This window comes from Lithobates pipiens, unplaced genomic scaffold (assembly GCF_037356315.1).
Source record: "Lithobates pipiens isolate NorthernLeopardFrog02 unplaced genomic scaffold, aLitPip1_a1.2 Scaffold_28, whole genome shotgun sequence".
NCBI lineage: Eukaryota > Metazoa > Chordata > Amphibia > Anura > Ranidae > Lithobates > Lithobates pipiens.
Window position 1 is genome coordinate 156,693,820 of NW_027507789.1, and position 23,054 is coordinate 156,716,873.

At 43.6% G+C, this 23,054-nt stretch overlaps 1 protein-coding gene across 1 annotated transcript in view; it reads right to left on the minus strand.

The window, feature by feature from the left end:
- Window positions 1–23,054, minus strand: part of SKAP1 (src kinase associated phosphoprotein 1) — a 647,014-nt gene that overhangs the window by 148,537 nt on the left and 475,423 nt on the right. Inside the window, exons 5-9 of the mRNA XM_077459761.1 lie at window positions 22,458–22,523; window positions 11,588–11,671; window positions 8,539–8,663; window positions 8,392–8,455; window positions 5,460–5,612 (exon numbers count right to left, since the gene is read on the minus strand). Coding sequence (XP_077315887.1) covers window positions 5,460–5,612; window positions 8,392–8,455; window positions 8,539–8,663; window positions 11,588–11,671; window positions 22,458–22,523 — 492 coding nt within the window. The remainder of the gene's footprint in view (window positions 1–5,459; window positions 5,613–8,391; window positions 8,456–8,538; window positions 8,664–11,587; window positions 11,672–22,457; window positions 22,524–23,054) is intronic.

Here is a 23,054-nt window from a genome sequence, read left to right on the forward strand (position 1 = left end):
TTCAAGCAATATGCCCAACAACTGGCCCCATTGATGGCGCGGGCATTTGAGGAGGTTGGCGACGACCATCCGCTCTCTGTCGAGCTTCTGCAAGCTCAAATAGTGGTGATCCCCAAACCTGGGAGGGATCCTACACTCTGCGGTAATTACCGCCCGATCTCCTTGTTGAATGTCGACCTGAAACTTTACGCTAAAATCCTTGCCACGCGCTTAGCCCCCCTCCTTCCCTCTCTGATTCATGGGGACCAAGTGGGGTTTGTCCCTGGCCGGGAGGCCAGGGACAACACCACGAAAACACTACACCTGATCTCTTACGCCAAAGCACATAATATCCCTACCTGCCTCTTGGCCTGCGATGCTGAGAAGGCATTCGACAGGGTGAGCTGGCAGTTCCTTAGGGCATCCCTGCAACAAATAGGCTTAGGCCCCAACTTACTTTCAAAGATCATGGCCCTCTACTCCCACCCTACTGCTCGGGTCTCAGCTAACGGGGAATCGTCCACACCATTCCGTATTAGTAATGGTACCAGACAGGGCTGCCCCCTCTCGCCCTTGCTGTTTGCAATCACGGTGGAACACCTGGCACAGGCTATACGCAACAATACCTCTATTCACGGTATTCCCACGCCCTCGGCTCCCCGCAAGCTGTCTCTCTATGCTGACGACTTACTTTTGTATGTCACGAAGCCCCAAACTAGCATACCGCATATTCTCGCGGAATTAGACCGCTTCGGTAGCTATAGTAATTTCAAACTTAACATAGCAAAGACTGAAGCCCTGAACATTTCTCTATCCGAGACGGACCTGGCGGCCCTGCAAAGGAACTACCCGTTCCGGTGGCAACCACTCTCTGTTAAATATCTAGGGACTGCAATCCCGAGGGACCTGCAAGACATTTACTCCTTGAACTATAGCCCCCTGTTGACCAACCTTAGGCGCTCCCTTGACTCTTGGCACAATTTGAAACTTACTTGGTGGGGGGGGAAGAATGTCATTAAAATGGACATACTGCCCAAGGTTCTGTATCTGTTCCAAACCCTCCCCGTACTCCTCCCTAGAGCGTTCTTCCTCTCCCTCCGCTCTGCGATAATCAAATTTGTATGGCTACGCCACCCCCCTAGACTGAAACATAAGGTTCTATGTGCCCCTAAGCTTCGCGGGGGCACTGGCCTACCTGACTTTCAATTGTATCATACAGCATCTTTATTATCCAGACTGTTGGAATGGTTCCCGAGACCCCTAACTAAACCCTCAGTGATTATCGAACAGGACATGACCTCCAGAGATCTTAGGACCCTTTTATGGGGACATCACGCTACGTTCCGCTCGCTCCGTGGGGTTTCCCCTCTGACGGTCGCAGTCCTGACCAAATGGTATGAAGTATATAGTAAAACGGGCCTGTCCACGGATCCTAGCCCTCTTTCCTCCCTTTTTGATAACCCACTCCTTCCCACTCTCCTCTCGGCTACCCATGTTGGAGCATACCGCAGGGAGGACTGGCCCACGGCTACTCAATTTGTTCACCCTTCCACTGGTCGCTTAAGGGACCTGGTAACATTGTCACTTTTGCCTGGCTTGGACTGGCTTTCTGAGCGATCCATTAACCAATTTTGCAATTCGCTCTTCCAATCCGGCAACATTCATAGACCGCTCACCCTGTTTGAGGAGTTTTGCACTCTCCCCCACACTCCGAAACATACGCTATCTCTTCTCTACAAAGAAATCCAATCTCTCACTTACACCTCTCTTCCTACATACACGGATAAGTGGTCCGCTGACATTGAGACTGAAATTACCCCATCGCATTGGCATACCTCCTTTATCCTTACCCACCAATCCTCCAGATCAGGATTCACTCAGGAAAAGAATTATAAATTACTGTCACGGTGGTACAGAGTTCCAGTCTCGGTACGCAGGATGTTCCCCGGCTCAACGGATGTGTGCTGGCGGTGTCACGGAGCGACAGGTATGTTCCTTCATATCTGGTGGGATTGTGTTATGGTACGTCCTTTTTGGGATAAGGTTTTTGAGACATATAATGCTATGTATCAGACTACCATGTCCCCCTCGCCCTTGGTTGCTCTATTGTCCATTATACCTGGCTCCATTAAAAGGCACAAAACTTGCCTCCTTAGATTCCTCCTCTCTGCTGCCCGTCATAACATCACCCTTTATTGGAAGAAGGACCGGGTCCCGTCGGTGGTTGGATGGGTTGAAATTCTTAATGATATGATGGTCATGGAGGAGCTACAGGCGAAGGTGGATGACAGATATGACAAGTTCACTGCCCTGTGGTCTATCTGGCGCCATCACTCGGCCTCACCGGGCTTCCTGAGTGGTCTCCGATAGGACACTGTCCCTTCCTGTATTTTAAACGTTTACCTGGGACGCCATTCTGGGGGTCACACGGCTTGCAGGCCTATGCTCTCATTTCCCTATGTGCGCCCTCTCCTAACTGGTTCCCTTTCACCTTCCCTCTCCCCCTCTGTGGCGACCTATGTTAGACATCAGGTCCTTATCCCAGATCCGCCCTGGAGGCTGTAGAATTAATCTAAGTGATTCCTGTTTCGGGGTTCCTGTCTCCCTCTCTCCCTCTCCCTTGCCTTCCCCTGCCCCCTTCCCCTCCTTCTTGCACCCCCTCCCTCTCTTCCCCATCAATTGATTCCTTCATTTGTTTATGTTTAAACTGGGTATAAATCAGCTCTGTTATTTTCGCAGTTCTTTATGCCTATATACCTGTACCTCAATGTTTATGTATTTTTGGAAATGTACTACCATTTTGTATTCTTTACTTGCACTGATCTTGTAACAATAAAAACTATGTTCAACCTTAAAAAAGTAGTCAATGCATTTTTGGGGTTCAAGAGCGCCCCCTTCTTCAGGGCTAGAAAGAAGATATGGACATCTCCAAACCAATACACTATCCCTGCCTTAGAGTCATATTCAAAACTAAACAGCCAATAGTAGTGAAAGTGTCAAAATAATGCTGTATACAAAAACTTAGGACAAATATGAGAACAAAAAAATGAATCCATACTTTCAGTCAAGTACTCGCCGATACAGAGTACCGATAACCTTTGCGGTGCGATTTCAGCACATACAAAATTAATGGGTTCAAATCGCACTGCAAAAAATCATATGCGGTTTGAACAGGAATGCAGTGTGACTCCTGTCGGAACCACATGCGGTTTCCTGGCTGAACCCAGGCTGAAGTCTCTATGGCAAGCCTGGGTTGCGCGAAACCGCATGTTATTCGGACAGGAATTCCGAAATAGCAGTGCAAATGTATCGGTTTGGGTATTGGAGCATTTGCACAAGTACTTGTGCAAATGCTAAGAATCGGCACCGATACCGGTATCTGTGCAACCTTAATCTATGCCATTTCAGTTCATAAATTGGGTAAAAAAAATAAATAAAATATTATGATAAAAAATTTTAATAATATATTCTGGTTAATATGAGATATACATATATAAAACTGATTATACAATTGCTCAATGAAAAAAACAATAATACTAATAAAAATAATAATCATTATTTTTTTAAATAATACATTCTGGTTAAAATATGGACCTAATGGGAATAAATAAATATATGTTGGAAATATTTTCTTGATCAGCTTCTGCAGCCAATCAGCCGCAGATTGCCGGTGCAGCTAAAGAATACAATGCCTCAGGAAGGGGGCTAGGGGGATTCTTCCTTCCACTTCGTTTGTGGTGGATAGGGGAATTTGTTACATAACTGGCTGAACAGAAAAAACGGTGTATGGCCAGCTTAAGAAACCTAAAAAGATCAATCTATGGGACCACAAAATGTGTACCTTAGCTTTATAAGGGCTGCCCAAAAATGTGTGTTGTTGTGGGTTTTATCCCACTTTTCTGAAAGCAATTATTATAATACCGGTACATGATTTATACAGTGCCAACAGTTTGAAGAACGCTTTATATAATTGAGATGGTATAGTTACAATTCAATCCAGTACAGGAGCATTCAGAGGGCCCTACTCGTGAGAGCTTACAATCAAAAAGGATTCTTAAAACCATTATTGTGGCAAGATACTGTGGCAAGATATTGGCAGTGCCACATAGGATGACAGCTTTACCTTGCTACTACAGGCTTCTAAGGTGAGACCGCAGTTGGAGGTATCAGATTGAAAAGTAAAATTAGTATACTGTAAAGCCATGTGCACACCACATGCAGCAAGTGTGCTGGCCTGTTCACCAAAACCCAATCACAGACTGCCTGCTCACCAAAACCCAATCACAGACTGCCTGCTCACCAAAATCCAATCACAGACTGCCTGTTCCCAAAGCCCAATCATAGACTGCCTGTTCACAAAAAGCACAATCACAGACTGCCTGATCACCAAAGCCCAATCACAGACTGCCTCATCACCAAAGCCAAATCACAGACTGCTGCTCAATAAAATCCAATCACAGGTTGACTGGGTGTCAACACTGATACTTATTGTGTATTGTGTCCACTACTCTCAGTATATCATTAGCTTTGCATTTGCTGATCACGTTCAATTAATACACGCAGAGTGTGAGATACATTCAGCAAACACAATACTGTCAATAGTTCTGACAGCTGTGATCACAGTAGACATCAATGATGACTTCTCCTGACATGAAGTCAGCCTGCAGGCAAGATGGTGTGAGCTCAGCCCCCACCTAATGGGTACAGGCATATATCCCTGCTTTATCTAGTGTTGATGCTTGCATTTACATTCCTGGTTGGAGGAGTCCATCAATAACTGATAAACCTCTACAGAAGCAGCTTATGATTTTTACACTAAAAGTACAGATTAACAAAAGCTGAATATCTTGAGATAGTGAAAATCATCAAATATGGCTGTTTGTGCTTGTAAAGCATTTTTTCCCCCTTTCTGTGAACCTCCTGCCTCCTCCTGTACAATGTTGGCTCTCGAACTCGGTGCAGGAAGCACCAACCAGCAGTGGCCAAAGGACCAGCAGTGCAGAAAAAGAAGCCTGCGGCACAGCTGCACATGGACTCTGAACAGTGACAAAGTGGACGGCGCTAGAGAAAAATCTCGCAGGAGCTGGGTTTTAATGTAGCAATTTGATTCAATTTTCCACTCTATAAAATTACCCATCACCGCTCCTTGCTGTCTAACAGACACCTTCACTCTTAATTTAACAATCTGATCCAATTCTGCCAGGGAAATTGGAAAAATTTATCACCTGTGAAATTTTATTTTTCCTCGGTTGTATCTGTTTTTGTAAAACTTCATTAACGACGATGACTTGCTGAGGAAATAATGTTTTCTTTCTTTTTTTTTCCTGATCTGCTTGGGACACGAGAAATAGCCCCAGCAGAGCCTGTAGGCTCATTAGCATAATAAAACAAAGAGAAGCTTACAATGAGCAAAGACAGCAAGCCTTTGGAAGGATGTGTGGGTGCAATGATGCCCTTTTGTATTATGGATAACCTCTTACCTGGAACCACCTCATAGATATCATCATCATCCTCCATTGGGCTATCTGCTCTGTCCAGACTAGTACGCTGACCCATAGAAGAAGAATTTAGGCTTTCCACGTCATCATAGGACTCCTCATCATCTTCACATGGTATGGAGGTTGACAAGATATCTGGGCAAATATAAGAACATCTTACTAAGATATGTTAAAGAGATGGCTGTAAAGGACATTACACGTACATGGTTAAGCATGCCTAAGCCGTATATGCATAATTTTACCCATATCTAGGGTATTTTCAGACTTTGAACACAGAAAGCGGTCTTCAAATATGCTTGTCTTTTTCAGGAGAGCATGACACCATGTAGCCCATTTTAAAAAGTATGTAAATCCTAAATCTATATTTGGTCTGCTTGGTTTTATGCCTCATTGCTTTGTTTTCTTAAGCAGAAAGTTTATAATTTAAATAATATATTTTATTGGCTAACTTAAAGCTGTATTAAATTCAAAACCAATCCGGTGGTGTGATGGCTGCATTAATTTTATTTTTGTTAGCCTTTTTTTTTTTTGCTCTTTTTTCACCTTGTGATCTGGCCAGTAACATACCTCTTGAATTAGAGTGTCCCCACTTTGGATTAAGGCTGGAGACCGCACTGGACTGACGCAATCAGTCACTAATCATTGGTGGGTGATAACTTGGGTGAGTAGGAAGAGATCTATTTCAGTGGTATATGCCCAATTTGTGAGCCCCCTTGGGGCTTGGGTTGCTTCCTTCGGGTATGGCTTTAGCGTCATTTCCATATGTAGACTTAGAAAGGTGAATAGAAAAAGAGTGCAGGTGTCCAATAAGATGCAAGTTAGATGGCATGTTAGTAGATGTTTATTGAGAATAGCAGTAAGTACACCGAGCCAACATGCTTTGGGGGGGAACAGGGACTCCTTTTTCTTTAGGGCCGTTTCTGCATGCTAATAGATAGGAAGAATTCCCAAACAGGTGTGTCAATGGCAAACAATCATAGAGATGCCAGTCAGAGTATTGGTGTTGTTTGCAGAGGCAACACTGAAGGGGGCATCTGGCGCCACAGCATTAAAAAAAACACTCTGAATGAAGGAGCGCAAGGGCACCTTTAGACAGCAGTAATGTTAATCTGGGAGGGAAGGGAGTGTAAGATGTTCTAGCAGATTTAGATCCACTAACAAACTAAAGACAAACTTTAACTCATGCTGCAGTTACAAAAGCAGTAACAGCAACAGTTTTTTTCTTCTGGGATAAAAGCTGATCATTTTAAGCACCCCTGTCAGTGATAAATTTCTGACTCGATGCTCTAAATACTACATTTGCAGGGGAGCTTGTTCCATTAAAAAATAACAGACTTACTGGCTGGATCATCAGATGAAAATAGTAAAGTATTAAAAGTAAAGAAAGCCTAAAAAAGAAAATGAATGCATCCCCCTCATCTAAGAATTGGTAGGTTTGCTTTTAGGTTTAATAACACTTTAAGTTAAAGCGGAGTTCCACCCATAAGTGGAACTTTCGCTCATTTGTCTCCTCCCCCCCCCCCCCCCCCGGAGCCACAAAGACAGGTATCCTGTTCCTACTTCCGGGCGTCCGAGTCTCGGCCCATGACGTCACCGCAGGTCTCCCTCCTCCTGTCGCCGGGCCAGTAGGAGAGAGGAGCGCATGCGCAGTAGGGTTCCCAGCGTGAAGCCATAAGGCTACACTGCCGGGATCCTTTACCCATAATGGCGGAGGCAGCACCCGACAGCTGATGGAAGCATCAGCCACAATGCTGTCATCGTTGGACTCCAGGACCGGTAAGTGTTCTATTATTAAAAGCCAGCAGCTGCAGTATGTGTAGCTGTTGGCTTTTAATTTTTTTTTTTTTGGCGGACCTCTGCTTTAATAAAGATGGACACTTTCAGGTCATTTCTTTCCCCCTTCTCAGGTATTTTACAATTTCCTAGACCTGAGAACATTTCTAGATTTGATAGGCAGTCCAAAGGCCAACTGAAGGAACGTACATGGCAGGCTGACAAATGCTTCTGCTATTTGTGAGGCAGTGGATTAGCATTGTCTGCCTGCAATAAGAAATACTGTTACTACCAGGTAAGGATGAGCTCCGGCGTGTTCGCACAGCCCACGTGCAGACCCCACCAGGAAGTCGGCACTGCGCTAATCACAGGCAGTGAGACATTTCCCGATCTCTGCAGCCATGCTTCGGGACAATGTCTCACTGCCTGTGATAGCGGAGCGCCGACTTTCTGGCAGGCTCTGCACTTGGGCTGTGGGCTGTGGGAGCTCATCCTTACTGGCAGGATTTCCAGTTGGGAAATTTTGCAACAGGTTTACAAAAAATGATTTGCTCAAGAGAAATGTATACAGGGAGACATGACACGAAACATAATGAAAAATAGATTTTAGGTTTATAAATACTTTGAAATCACATCTGCCCACTCCTGTTTAAAGTCCAATTTGACTTGGTAGTATCATTTTTTACCATGACATGTGAATTAGTATTCCACAGTTATATTCCATAGTTAGTTATTAGCGTGTATTAACTTGCATTGCATATTATATAAATCCTCAATAATGATCTTGCCTCAAACTCTTGTAAAAGAACCGAACATAAGGAGGTTGATTTACTAAAACTGGAGGGTGCAAAATCTGGTGCAGCTCTGCATAGAAACCAATCAGCCTCCAGGTTTTTTTTGTCAAAGCTTAATTGAACAAGCTAAAGTTAGAAGCGGATTGGCTACCATGCTTTTGCACTCTCCAGTTTTAGTAAATCAATCCTAAGGCTTCCTACGCTACTGGTCTGAGAAATGCATGTTTTTTCACCAGCATACATTTTTCAATCATGTGAAATTCATAACCCCTTCCATATGCCTTAAAATTGTAGTACTGTTTAAACAAATCTTACACATATGCACAAAAGGGTGAAGTTAAACTCACCTTTCACCAAGAACTGTATTTGGTCAACCCAGTCCTTGGCCTCTGCTGGACTGGCAGCTGTAAACTGACAATGGAAAGTTGATAAAAAGTGTTAGCTAGGCATTTTGACCTCCTCTTTCACTTTGAATTATAAACACTGGATATTACCTGATAGCTGCGGCTACCCGGAGACACAAGCTCAAAGCAGGAATCTCGACGAGAGTCTTTGCGGATGTATGGAACCAGCTTAGAGCTACAATCTTTTATCAAGAAGCCTCCTTTTGGAACTTTTCCTATAATTGAATGTGTTTTATGTTAAACGCCATCATCCTATAGCATTTACACATTGTAATATATGCATTTGGTTTGCCAAGTTAACCATTTTTTTTAAGAAGTCCTTTCTCTGTACCATCTAGTATAGGACCAATTTATACCCTATTTTGTTGCTCCACGTTTCACTCCTCCTTTAGCTTCCCCTTCTATGTTGTCAGAAATATTCCCAAAGAACACTTATGCCCCGTACACACGAGCGGAATGTCTAAAGCCGCGTACACACGGGCGGACTGTCTGGCCAACTAAGTCCGTCAGACAATCCGACAGACAGTCCGTCCTACTTTTGAATGAACGGACTTGACCACACACGATGAACAGACAGTCCGCTGAAAGCTTGCGCGATGACGTGTACAGCACGTACGACGGGACTAGAAATACGACGTCCAATACACTGCAATGCAACCTTCGGTCGTGTAAATCCTTTCTGAGCATGCACCATACTTAGTCCGTCCAACTTGCCTACTCACGAGCGGACTGTCCGCTGAAACCAAAGTTGGACGGACTGTATTATGGAAATTCCGAAAGACTTAGTCCGCCAGACTGTCCGCTGAAAAAGTCCGCTGAAGCCCACACACGAGCGGACTGTCCGCTAAAATGTGTTTCAGCGGACTAAGTTGGACAGACAGTCCGCCCGTGTGTACGCGGCCTAAGGCCGCGTACACACGGGCGGACTGTCGGACGGACTTGGTCCGCTGAAACGTGTTTCAGCGGACAATCCGCTCGTGTGTGGGCTTCATCTGACTTTTTCAGCGGACAGTCTGGCGGACTAAGTCTTTTGGAATTTCCGTAATATTGTCCGTCCAAACTTGGTTTCAGCGGACAGTCCGCTCGTGAGTAGGCTAGTTCGACGGACTAAGTATGGAGCATGTTCAGAAAGGATTTACACGGCGAAAGGTTGCATTGCAGTGTATTGGACGTCGTATTTATAGTCCCGTCGTACGTGCTGTACACGTCATTGCGCAAGCTTTCGGCGGACTGTCTGTTCATCGTGTGTGGTCAAGTCCGTTCATTCGAAAGTAGGACGGACTGTCTGTCAGATTGTCTGACGGACTTAGTTGGGCAGACAGTCCGCCCGTGTGTACGCGGCCTAACAGAAAAAGTCTGATGGAATCTTTTCATTGTATATTCCATCGTGTATATTCCCCATCTGACTTTTTTTTTATGAAAATTCTGACGGACCCAGAAATAGAAACTGTTTTAAATATTTCCAAAGGAACCAATTCCTATCGGGAAAACCGCTCATCTGTATGCTCTTCCGAACCAAAAACGATGTTCTGAAGCAAGTACAAAACAGAGGCTATTGGTTACTGTACGTGTTGTACGTCACTGCATTCTTAACGCTCGGACTTTGGTGTGATCGTGTGTACGCAAGACAGTTTCAGCGTAACTCTGTCGGAAAAACCTTCAGAGTTTATTCCGACGGGAAAACCGGTCGTGTGTACGCGGCATTAATGCAGGCAGAAAGACATGGAGAGTAAACAACATGTAGATAAACCATATTAGCACATAATACTGTCTTTAGCCCTCCTCCTCTCAAACCCATCATGTGGAATTCCTCCTTAGTTTATAATCACAGATATAGTGCCTTGTAAAGTATTCATACCCCTTGAAATTTTCCACATTTTATCATGTTGCAACCAAAAACCTAAATGTATTTTATTGGGATTTTATGTGATGGACCAACACAAAGTTGCACATAATTGTGAAGTGAAAAGAAATCGATAAATGGTTTTCAAAATGTATTTACAAATAAATCTGTGAAAAATGTGGTGTGCATTTATATTCAGCCCCCCGAGTCAATACTTTGTAGAACCACCTTTCACTGCAATTATAGCTTTGGGGATGTCTCCACCAGCTTTGTACATCTAGAGAGTGACATTTATGCCCATTCTTCTTTGCAAAATGGCTCAAGCTCTGTCAGATTGGATGGAGAGCATGTGTGGATTTAGGTCTGAACGTTGATTGGGCCATTCTAACACATGAATATGCTTTGATCTAAACCATTCCATTGTAGCTCTGGCTGTATGTTTAGGGTCGTTGGCCAAAAAGTTCAGTTTTGGTCCCATCTGACCAGAGCACCTTCTTCGACATGTTTGCTCTGTCCCCCACATGGCTTTTCACAATGGCTTTCTTTTTGCCACTCTTCCATAAAGGCCAGATTTGTGGAGTGCATGACTAATAGGTTACCTGTGGACAGATTCTCCTACCTGAGCAGTGGATCTCTGCAGCTCCTCCAGAGTTACCATGGGCATCTTGGCCTCTTCTCTAATTCTCTCCTTGCCTGGCCTGTCAGTTTAGGTGGACAGACATGTCTTGGTAGGTTTGCAGTTGTGCCATACTCTTTCCATTGTCGGATGATGGATTGAACAGTGCTCCGTGAGATGTTCAAACCTTGGGATATTTTTTTTATAACCTAACCCTGCTTTTAACTCCTTCACAACTCTATCCTTGACCTGTTTGGTGTGTTCTTTGGCTTTCATGATGCCGTTTGTTCACTAAGCTTCTCTAACAAACCTCTGAGGGCTTCACAGAACAGCTGTATTTATACTGACATTAAATTACACGCAGGTGGACTCTAATTACTAATTAGGTGAAGTCTGAAGGCAATTGGTTTTAGATTTTAGATATTTGGTATCAGAGTAAAGGGGGCTGAATACAAATGCACATCACACTTTTCAGAGATTTATTTGTAAAAAATCTTGAAAACCATTTATCATTTTCCTTCCACTTCACAAGTATGTGTCACTTGTGTTGGTCTATCATATAAAATCCCAATAAAATACATTTATCTTTTGGGCTGTAACATGACAAAATGTGGAACATTTTAAGAGGTATGAATACTTTTTCAAGTCACTTTAGTTCAAAAAGTCAACTGATCAGTTACCTTTCTCACTGGAATAGTAACAAAAGCTCCTGTTGGTAAGAACACACCACTTCTTCCGCCATTCTGACCCAAATAAACCATGGTCTGGAACAGAGAATAGATACAAAATGAGAAAATGTTATCTTGCTCTTCTTTTTGATACATTAGTGTTCAAGTTTTATTGCCATAGATATATAAATTAGAATCAAATCTTAAAACTGGGACAGCTTGGTTGTGTTGGGAACACAAGGGTTATATTACAGGCAAACTAATAAATGTCCAAATGAAACACATTAAAAGGTAAAAAAAAGTTCCTAATGGTAATTATATTTAATCACAGAAATATAGAACATTCCAAACCACCAAAAAGCTCTGCTGTGCTTAGAAGTGCTCCATCAGCACAGCATAGCTAGGTTTAAAAAAGCAGAAACTTTTAACTGTTGTTAAAGTTAAAGTGTGTCCATGGAGTGCCCAGCCTAACAGGACTTAAAGATCTGCCACTTATGGCTTGGTGCCAGATACTGCAGCATACCCTCAGAGGTCTCGCAAAGTCCATGCTCAATGGGTCACTGGCTTTTTTGGCAGGGAGACCTACTCATTATTAGGTGGGTGATCAAATGGTTGATTGATGTATAAGTCTTCATATATTTAACTGACCCCTAATATTGATCCCCCAGTATGGAAGGATGTGTGTGCTTATCACATTGTGCAGTGACTTAATCATCAATTTTTGTCAGAGAGGCTGTTTTCTGTATATTTGGAAAGCAGAGTGGAAAAGCCTATCCAGAACTGACAAGCCCCAATGAAGACAATAGAGTTGGTCTTTATGGAAATTCAGTTTCAGCACTCCATGGAGATGTGCTCTAAATACTGTTGGATGAAGCACTGACTCAGAGAACAGTCATGTAAATTACATTTTCTAAAAGTCCCCAGAGACTGGCTTTATAAATCCCCAACCTCTCCTTGCTGTTTCAGTGAACATGTCACAGACAAGCACAAAACAACTCTGTAATCCAGCTGGCCCATGAGACAAACATTATTTTCCCACCTCATGGTATGCTGCACGATACACTGTAGCACAGGAGAAGCTTTCGCATAAGAAAGCATGCGTATTACAACAAGCTTGGGCTGCAATATTGACTCAAACTGTAAGTAAACCCTAACAATGAACTTATCTTGCTTGCTTCCTTTTTGTCTGCAAAGTCTGCAATTAAAAGTTTTTGATTACACGCTATATTGCCAAAAGTATTGTGAGACCTGCCTTTACACGCACGTGAACTTGGCGTTAATGGCATCCCAGTCTTAGTCCGTAGGGCTCAATATTGTGTTGACCCCACTTTGCAGCTATAACAGCTTAAACTCTTCTGGAAAGGCTGTCCACAAGGTTTAGGAGTGTGTCTATGGGAATGTTTGTCCATTCTTCCAGAAGTACATTTTGTGAGGTCAGGACTGATGTTGGACAAATAGGCCAGGCTCCCAGTCTCTGCTCTAATTTATCCCAATGGTGTTCTATAGGGTTGACATCAGGACTATGTGTGGGCCAGTCAAGTTCCTCCACCCCAAACTCGCTCATCAATGTCTTTATGGACCTTGCTTTGTGCACTGGTGCGCAGTCATGTTGGAACAGGTAGGGACTATCTCCAAACTGTTCCCACAAAGTTGAGAGCATGAAATTGTTCAAAATGTCTTGGTATGTTGACGCCTTAAGAGTTCCCTTTACTGGTACGTAAGGGTCAAGCCTAACCCCTGAAAAACAACCCCACACCATAATCCTCCCTACACCAAACTTTACACGTGGCACAAACCCAGACTCGTTCATTGGATTGCCAGAGAAGCATGATTCATCACTCCAAAGAACACGTCCCCACTGCTCTAGAGCAGTGGCGGCTGGTGAAGTTTTAAGATGGGGGGGGGCTAGACCACGCCCACCCTTTTGACCCATCCCACTTCTCATAAGCCCCACCCATTATAGAATCCACCAACTCCGTCCCCTGTAGTACATCATATACAAGGCTCTACATTATACACAGGGCTCTATACTTCATATACCAGGCTCTACATTATAGACAGGGCTCTGTACATCATATACCAGGCTCTACATTATACACCAGGTTCTAATGACACATCAATATGTCTGACAGCCCAGCCACACTCCTCGTTCACCAGAGAAAAAAAAACAGGAAACACAAAAAAGGTGATCGGGAAACAGCAATAGGCAGAGGTCACCGCAGACAATGAAGTACAAGAAAGCCTAATAAAATAAAACAAATACAGTCATCACATTTAGTGACTGCAATAATGCAATATCTTACATGTTTGCCTTTGGTGGTGGGATCAGAGGGATGGTGATGATCAGAGACAGAGGGATGGAGGTGGGGTGGGGAGTTGGATCAGTGGTGGGTGGGATGGGATCAGGGACAGAGGGATGGATCAGGGACAGAGGGGTGGTGGGATGGATCAGGGACAGGGGGATGGTGGGTGGGATGGATCATGGACAGAGGTATGGGTGGGTGGGATGGATCAGGGACAGAGGGATGGGTGGATGGATCGGGGACAGAAGGATGGTGGGATGGATCAGGGACAGAGGGATGGGTGGGTGGGAAGGATCAAGGACAGAGGGATGGATGGGTGGGATGGATCGGGGACAGAGGGATGGATGGGTGGGATGGATCAGGGACAGAAGGATGGTGGGATGGATCAGGGACAGAGATATGGTTGGTGGGATGGATCAGGGACAGAGAGATGGTGGGTGGGATGGACCAGGGACAGAGAGATAGTAGGTGGGATGGATCAGGGACAGAAGGATAGTGGGATGGATCAGGGACAGAGAGATGGTAGGTGGGATGGATCAGGGACAGAAGGATGGTGGGTGGGTGGGATGGATCAGGGATAGAGAGCTGGTGGGTGGGATGAATCAGGGACAGAGGGATGGTGGGTGGGATGGATCAGGGACAGAAGGATGGTGGGTGGGTGGGATGGATCAGGGATCAGGGACAGAGAGCTGGTGGGTGGGATGAATCAGGGACAGAGGGATGGTGGGTGGGTGGGATGGATTAGGGACAGAGAGCTGGTGGGTGGGATGAATCAGGAACAGAGGGATGGTGGGTGGGTGGGATGGATCAGGGATCAGGGACAGAGAGATGGTGGGTGGGATGAATCAGGAACAGAGGGATGGGTGGGTGGGGGGAGGCTTCATATGGGCTGTGTGTTTCACAAGAGCCTCCACTGACACTGCCAAACCGAGACACAGCAACACCAGTGGAGATAATAGAAGCACTGACGATCAGCACTTGATAAACACACAGCCCGTGTGAAACCTCCCCCTCCATCCATCCTGTAGAAATAAGGAGACCAGCCTTGTGTGATTGTCAGTGATTCTACTATCTTCACTGGTGTTGCTGTGCCTCGTTTGGCTGTCAGTGGAATCATTGAGCTCTGCCCCCCTCCTGTGGATTTCCAGCATCTACCTTGTTGTTGTTTCATAGTGGCAAGTGCAGGAGTTCACTCCTCCGCTCAGTGCACTGGTCTGGCACCCCATATGGGCGGGCCGCCACTGCTCTAGAGTCCAGTGGCGGCGTGCTTTACACCACTGTATCCAACGCTTTGCATTACACTTAGTGATGTAAGGCTTGGATGCAGCTGCTCAGCCATGAAAACTCATTCCATGAAGCTCTCTACGCAATGTTGTTGTGTTAATCTGAAGGCCACACAAAGTTTGGAGGTCTGTAGCTATTGACTCTGCAGATAGTTAGCTACTTTTGTGCATTTCAGCATGAGCTGACCCCGCTCTGTCATTTTACATGGCCTAACACTTTGTGGCTGAGTTGCTGTTGTTCCTAGTTGCTTCCTCCTTTGTTATAATACTAACAGTTGACCGTGGAATATTTAGTAACAAGGAAATTTCCCAAGCTGACTTATTGCACAGGTGGCAACCTATCACAGTACCACACTTTAATTCACTGTGCTTCTGAGAGGGGCCCATTCTATCACAAATGTTTGTAGAAGCAGTCTGCATGCCTAGGTATTTGATTGTTATACTCCTGTGGCCATGGAGGTGATTGGAACACGTGAATCCAATGATTTGGAGGGATGTCCCAATACTTTTGACAATATAGTGTATCTGTTCAATAAGTGCAAAAAAAGTATCTGTTGATTAAGAAAATATGATTTTTGTCCTCATTTTAATCTTTTTATGGGAACTCTTAGCCCCTGTACACACGGTCGGAGATTTCCACAACCAAATCCGTCGGATTTTGTCCGTCGGATCTTGTCCGAAACTGTTGCATACACACGGTCGGACTAAGTTGTCGAAAAAAACGATCATTCAGAACGTGATGACGTAATTTCGTTACGATGGGACTACGTTCAGGCTAGTAGCCAATAGCTTTGATGTAGGAATTTGATCTGAGCATGCGTGGCACTTAGTCCGATCAAAATTCTCTACACATGATCGGAGTATGTCTGATCGAACCAGTTGGTTGGGAAATATTTCCAACATGTTGGAAAATTGGGTCCGACAGATATTCCAACGGAATCAGTCCAATGCATACCACACACAGTCGGATTATCCGACAACACGGTCCGATAGGACACATTCTGACGGATTCTCCGACCGTGTGTACAAGGGCTTGAGAGGCATAGACCTTTGGTTTATACTGCCTCACGGAAGATTTGGAAACTGGCAAACAAAAAACATTGACCAGCCTGGTATAATCCCTCCCACTCCTAGCATGCATCAGTTTTGTAACAAAGCCAGACCAGAGTAAAGCCATAATCACTGAGGGTGGGACAAGTGACCCTCAATGAAAAAAAAAAAAATTTACAGTGAGCTCAAGAATCCAATTTTCCTTCTTGCTCATTGAGGGACACATGATTTAGAGATAACTGGGACATCCAAAAATAGTCTAATTTAGAGGTGGATAACACAGCAACAAACACTAACAGGCCCACTACAACACAACAGAAAAAAAAAATGGGGACTGCCTGCAGCTCAAAGAGGACCTTATGCCCAAAACCGAGGCCTGAACTTCCACCCAGTAAAACTTAAAGGAATATGAACAGAAGACCAGGTGGCAGCCTTGCAGATTTTGTAAACAGTTGCCTGATGCCGAAAAACCCAAGAAGCACTCATATCTAGTAGTGTGCTTTGACAGGAAAGGTTGGAACCCGATTCCACCCCCCCCCCCCCCAAGACTATTGGCTTGAACAATGTCTGGGTGACTGAGAAATGGTGGAGCGAGGAGAAGCTGGTTTCCTATCACGGGGCACATCTGAGTTGACAAAGAGAGAGTCCATCTTCCTAATTGAAGCAGTGGCTCTGAGTTAAACTCGTACAGCACAAATTACTACCAGACAATGAAGAGAAATTCCCCTCTGAAGTACTGGAGTGGGAAAGAGGGATGAAAGTACTGTTTGGGGTGAAAAGTTGAAACCACCTTAGGAAGGAAAGAGATTTTTTGGCCTCAACACTACCCTGTTTTTAGGAAGAAGTTCTTTACAAGATAATGCCGCCAATTCAAACATGCACCTTGCAGAGTTGACGGCAACAAGTAAAGCAACCTTGAGAATAAGAGTGGAAAGTGAAACATTGTTAATAGGGTCAAAAGGTGTTTTTTTGCATTCCAAATTTGATCCCATGAAGAGACAAGTGAACTATAAGGGGAACCACATGAGACACTCTGTACAAACTTCTTAATCAAAGAATGGAAGGTTAGCAGTCTCTGGAACAAGACCAAAAGTGCCACAATTTGTTACTTGATGGTACTCAGGGCCAATTTCTGGTCCAGAGCCAATTGTAAAAAGGTCAGGATGTGCCTCACAGAATATTGTTCAGGATAAAAGTTTTTTTTCCTTGCACTAAGCAAAGAAAGTCTTCCACGTATGATGGTAGACCTTCTGGGAAGTGGAATTACTATCTTTAAAAGGGAAGTATGGGATTTTCATTTTTATTTTAAATCTTACATACCTAGGTGGATGCAATATTGTTTTGATGCTGCATCTGTGCCCTGCCGGATCTAAGGCTGAGAACCGAGCAATCAAACACCGCAGATTTCTCCCTTGTCAGTGTTCCCTGAGCAGAGATCTGGTGATTGTCAGTTACTGGCTTTCTACCCCCCCCCCCCCATGGGCTCCTGATGCTCACCCCACATAACCTACTCATGAGTACTGCAGAGACAGAGTCACAAGGGGCTGTGCCTCAGATCTGGACATGGAAAGTGCTCCATGGCTAACACACTACACAAAAAGTCTGGAAAGCACCAAAATGCACAAAAATGGCTGGATAAAATACTCAAACTTTTCATAGTAGAGAAATGGTGTCCATCCTTCAAGGACACTATCAAAACTTGAGGTATGCAGGGTGTGGGAGGGTTATCCCAGGCAGGTTACTGTTTTTTTGTTAGCCAGTGCAGTGTCCAAATTCTCCTGTAGGCAACAGTATGATCCATATGTTCCTGAATCCGGTGTCCCTCAATATTTTCTTTCAAAAGTAAAGTCAAATACCTGTTAATTTTGCCATAAATGTTTTGAGCTGATGACTTCCTGTGCTGTTTGCTTGTGCACAAGGAGGGGTAATGGGAATGAGGAGGGGGGTTAGGAGAGGTCTGTGTCCTTTGTATCCCACTAGAAATTAAGTAGGCAGAGCAGACACCACATGCTTATGTATTCAGAGCTGTGCTGTCATATCAAAGAGAAAGGTATAAGCATACTATAACTCTGGTGAATTAACAGTTATTCTGGACATGCAAGCTGTTCAAAGGATAAGACATGGGGAAATGTGGCATACATTTCAAGGCTAACATATAGTACAGTAGCCCCCATTCCAGCTTGTCTTCTTCTACATAACTTGATATGGAAGAAGACAGACAGAGCATTACAATATCATCTGCAACTTTATCTGTTCCGTATAATGCCTTATGCCGTGTACACATGGCCGGACTTTTCGTCGGACTGAACTCCAAAGGACTTTTTCGACGGAGTTCCGCCAAAACTGACTTGTCTAAACACAATCGCACCAAGTTCCGAAGGATTGGACCGTGATGTAGTTCATAGCTAGTAGCCAATAGCTGCCCTAGCGTCGGTTTTCATCCGTCGGACTAGCATACAGACGAATGGATTCTTCATCCAGACTCAAGTCCATTGGAAAGATTTGAAACATGTTCTAAATCTAAAGTCTGTCTGATTTTTCGTCAGCAATGGTCCGATGAAGCCCACCCACTGCCGAATTGTCCGACGGATTCGTTCCATCTGACCTTTGCTGTCGAAAAGTCCGGCTGTGTGTACACGGCATTAGGCTTTATATTTAAAATAAAAGCTCTTGTATGCCTGAAGTGAAGGTCTACATGCAATTTTATTGAGAACAGTTCAACCTTACTACCTTACTCCAAAAATAATGGTCCCCTTTTTGAAGGAACAGTTTATCAGAATAGAGCATATTGTGATCGATTAGAGTAACATTTTGTAAACATATTTAGAAACACCAATCTTATTTTAATGGTTGGAGGATGTGTAAAACAGTCTGCTTTCATCCTTCCTACTATCCTATACATATATTAAAGGTTAAAAGCTGATCTTACAATGTCAGTTCCTGTTTCAACAGAAGTAAATTCTGCTTACTTCCTGTATCAACCAGCTCTATTTCCTACAAAGAGCTTATGCTTCTCCCACTGCACAGTCGGCTTCTGCTCCAAAATCTCTCCCCAGTAACATTACCTACTATTGTAATCACATCTCACCTCATACCTGTACATCGTATTACTGCCCACTTCTCTACCAACACTTTCTGCATGCTCCTCTACATTAATTTCATCTTAAAGCTATGGCAGTTCCTAGACCAGGTATCAGTCTTCTACAGTACTGGTACATCAGGGCTGGAGTGAAAGATGAAGGAAATGTACAAGGAGCCAATCAGTTTATGTGCTGATAAGAAGCATATTGATAGGAGGAGAGAGCAAATAGTACAGCGGCTCCTTCTGAGCTCTTCAGTGTTTTTTTCGATCATCCCGCTGGGTTGAACGAAAAAAAAAAAACTGTTAGTCTATACCAGGCTTAAATATACAATATCTCACAAAAGTGAGTACACCCCTCACATTTTTGTAAATATTTTATTATAACTTTTTATGTGACAACACTTAAGAAATTACACTTTGCTATCATGTAAAGTAGTGAGTGTGCAGCATGTATAACAGTGTAAATTTGCTGTCCCCTCAAAATAACTCAACACAAAGCCATTCATGTCTAAACCGCTGGCAACAAACGTGAGTACACCCCTAAGTGAAAATGTCCAAATTGGGCCCAAAGTGTCAATATTGTGTGTGGCCACCATTATTTTCCAGCACTGCCTTAACCCTCTTGGGCATGGAGTACACCAGAGCTTCACAGGTTGCTACTGGAGTCCTCTTCCACTCCTCCATGACAACATCACGGAGCAGGTGGATGTTAGAGACCTTGCACTCCTCCACCTTCCATTTGAGGATGCCCCACAGATGCTCAATTGGTCTAAAGACATGCTTGGCCAGTCCATCACCTTTACCCTCAGCTTTTTTAGCAAGGAAGTGGTCGTCTTGGAGGTGTGTTTGGGGTTGTTTAAATTTGGAATACTGCCCTGCGGCACAGTCTCTGAGGGGAGGGGATCAGACTCTGCTTCAGTATGTCACAGTACATGTTGGCAATCATGGTTCCATCAATGAACTGTTACTCCCCAGTGCCGGCAGCATTCATGCAGCCCCAGACCATGACACTCCCACCACCATGCTTGACTGTAGGCAAGACACACTTGTCTTTGTACTCCTCACCTGGTTGCCGCCACACACGCTTGACACCATCTGAAACAAATAAGTCTATCTTGGTCTCATCAGACCACAGGGCATGGTTACAGTAATCCATGTCCTTAGTCTGCTTGTCTTCAGCAAGCTGTTTGCGGGCTTTCTTGTGCATCATCTTTAGAAAAAGCTTCCTTCTGGGATGACAGCCATGCAGACCAATTTGATGCAGTGCCCAGCATATGGTCTGAGCACTGACAGGCTAACCCCCCCACCCCTTCAACCTCTGCAGCAATGCTGGCAGCACTCATACGTCTATTTCCCAAAGTCAACCTCTGAATATGATGCTGAGCACGTGCACTCAACTTCTTTGGTCGAACATGGCGAGTGGAACCTGTCCTTTTAAACCGCTGTATGGTCTTGGCCACCATGCTGCAGCTCAGTTTTAGGGTCTTGGCAATCTTCTTATAGCCTAGGCCATCTTTATGAAGAGCAACTATTCTTTTTTTGAGATCCTCAGAGAGTTCTTTGCCATGGGGTGCCATGTTGAACTTCCAGTGACCATTATAAGAGAGGGAGAGTGATAACACCAAATTTAAAACAACCTGCTCCACATTCACACCTGAGACCATGTAACACTAACAAGTCACATGACACCGGGAAGGGAAAATGGCTAATTAGGCCAAATTTGGACATTTTCATTTAGAAGTGTGCTTACGTTTGTTGCCAGCAGTTTAGACATTAATGGCTGTGTGTTGAGTTATTTTGAGGGGACCGCAAAGTGTAATTTCTTCAGTGTTGTCACATAAAAAGATATAATAAAATATTCACAAAAAATGTGAGGGGTGTACTCAGTTTTGTAAGATGCTGTAGTCGTACTGAAGTAAGATAACAGCTTTAAACAAGCAACTCAAGGCCACAAGCACTTGAAGTTTCCTGGTTGCCATCTAGGAAATATTGAAAGACAATTCAACTCTGCTTGAGGTCCCATTCACAGTTTTGTGTATTCCTGAATGCATTCATTTTCACCTGTACATTTTTACTGCTATAGTACTGTGGAGTGGACACTTTAATATTTAATGGTTTTCCTTTGTGCTAAAGAAATGTGATAAAAAGCAGTATTGACATAATACACACACCATATCCAAATCAAAAGTTGATGTTTCAAACACAAATGTATGTGTATACTATCCCTTAGAAATCCTTTAGCAGATAACACATATATGACAATATTTATACGTATATATACACATCGATCAACCATAACAACAACTAAAAAGTAAAGTGAATAAGACTGAGTATTTTGTTACCATAGCACCTGAAAGTTGATGGGATATTTTAGGAACACAAATAAAATAAGCAAGCATAAGGATTTTAGTGATTCTGACAAAGGCCAAATTGTAATGGCTAGGCGACTGGGTCAGAGCAACTTTAGCTCTTCTGGGATGTTTCCAGTCTGCAGTGGTCAGGACCTACCAAAAGGGGTCCAAGGAAGGAAAACCAGTGAACTGGTAACAGAGTCATGGGCAGCCAAGGCTCTTTGATACATGTAGGGAACGAGGGCTGGTCCATGTAGAAGAAAAGCTACTGTAGCTCAGATTGCTGAAAAAGTTAATGCTGGTTCTGACAGAAGGGTGTCAGAACACACAGTGGATCTCAGTTTATTTTGTATGGGGCTGCGTAGCAGGGTGCCCATGCTGAGCCATGTCCACAGCCGAAAGCGCTTTCAATGGGCAATTGAACATCAGAACTGGGTGGCATGAGTCTGATCAATCAGAAAATTTTCTTTTACATCATGTGGATGGCCATGTACATGTACGTGACTTACCTGTGGAAGAGATGACACCAGGATGCACTATGGGAAGAAGGCAAGCTGGCAGAGGCAGTGTGATGCTTTTGGCAATGTTCTGCTGTGAAACCTTGGGACCTGCTATTCATGTCCATGTCTCGGTGGGTCAGGGTTGTTTTGGGGACAAATAGGGGGACCTACCCAATATTAGAGATTTGGTCATAATGTTATGGCTAATTGGTGTATGTATGTATATACCAAAAGTTCACAATGCAACTAAACAAAGTTATGGCAGAAGAGATCACTTCCTGTGAACAATTCTGAAATGCACGCATGGCTTTACCTTTGTTTCTTTTTTCCAGATAACCTTGCTTCAAAAGTTTTTCAGGTTCTCCTGCATCTTCAGATTCTGAAATGAAAAGATTCTAATATTGTAAATAGGGAACCAGATGAAATAATAATTTAAAGAACATTTAAATATTTTAAATAATGTAAATATTAATTTAAGGAACTACTACACAAATTCAATTTACATCAAAACCAATTTCATAAACCCAGTATATGAAATTCAATAATATCTATCAATGTTGTTTAATTATTATAGCAGTGCAAGCATATTTACCAAAGCCTCCTTGCTCAGACCTCAAAACCCTGCCTGCCTCACAAATGACATAGTGCCTATAATTCAGATTCAAACAATATGATAACCAGGGTAATTGGCGCTACCTACAAGTAAAACTCCTTATATGTGTGTATATCAATATATAATTCCGAATATATCATGTATTCATCTAGAAGAATATATATATATAATAGAAGGAGGCATAACCCCAAAAAGACTACCAGTCTGCGATTTAAAATTTACAAGCTACTCAGAAGTCCCAAAAAACAACAAAGTTCCTACTAAAGATTAGTTCCTGGGGTTAACAAATAATTCCAA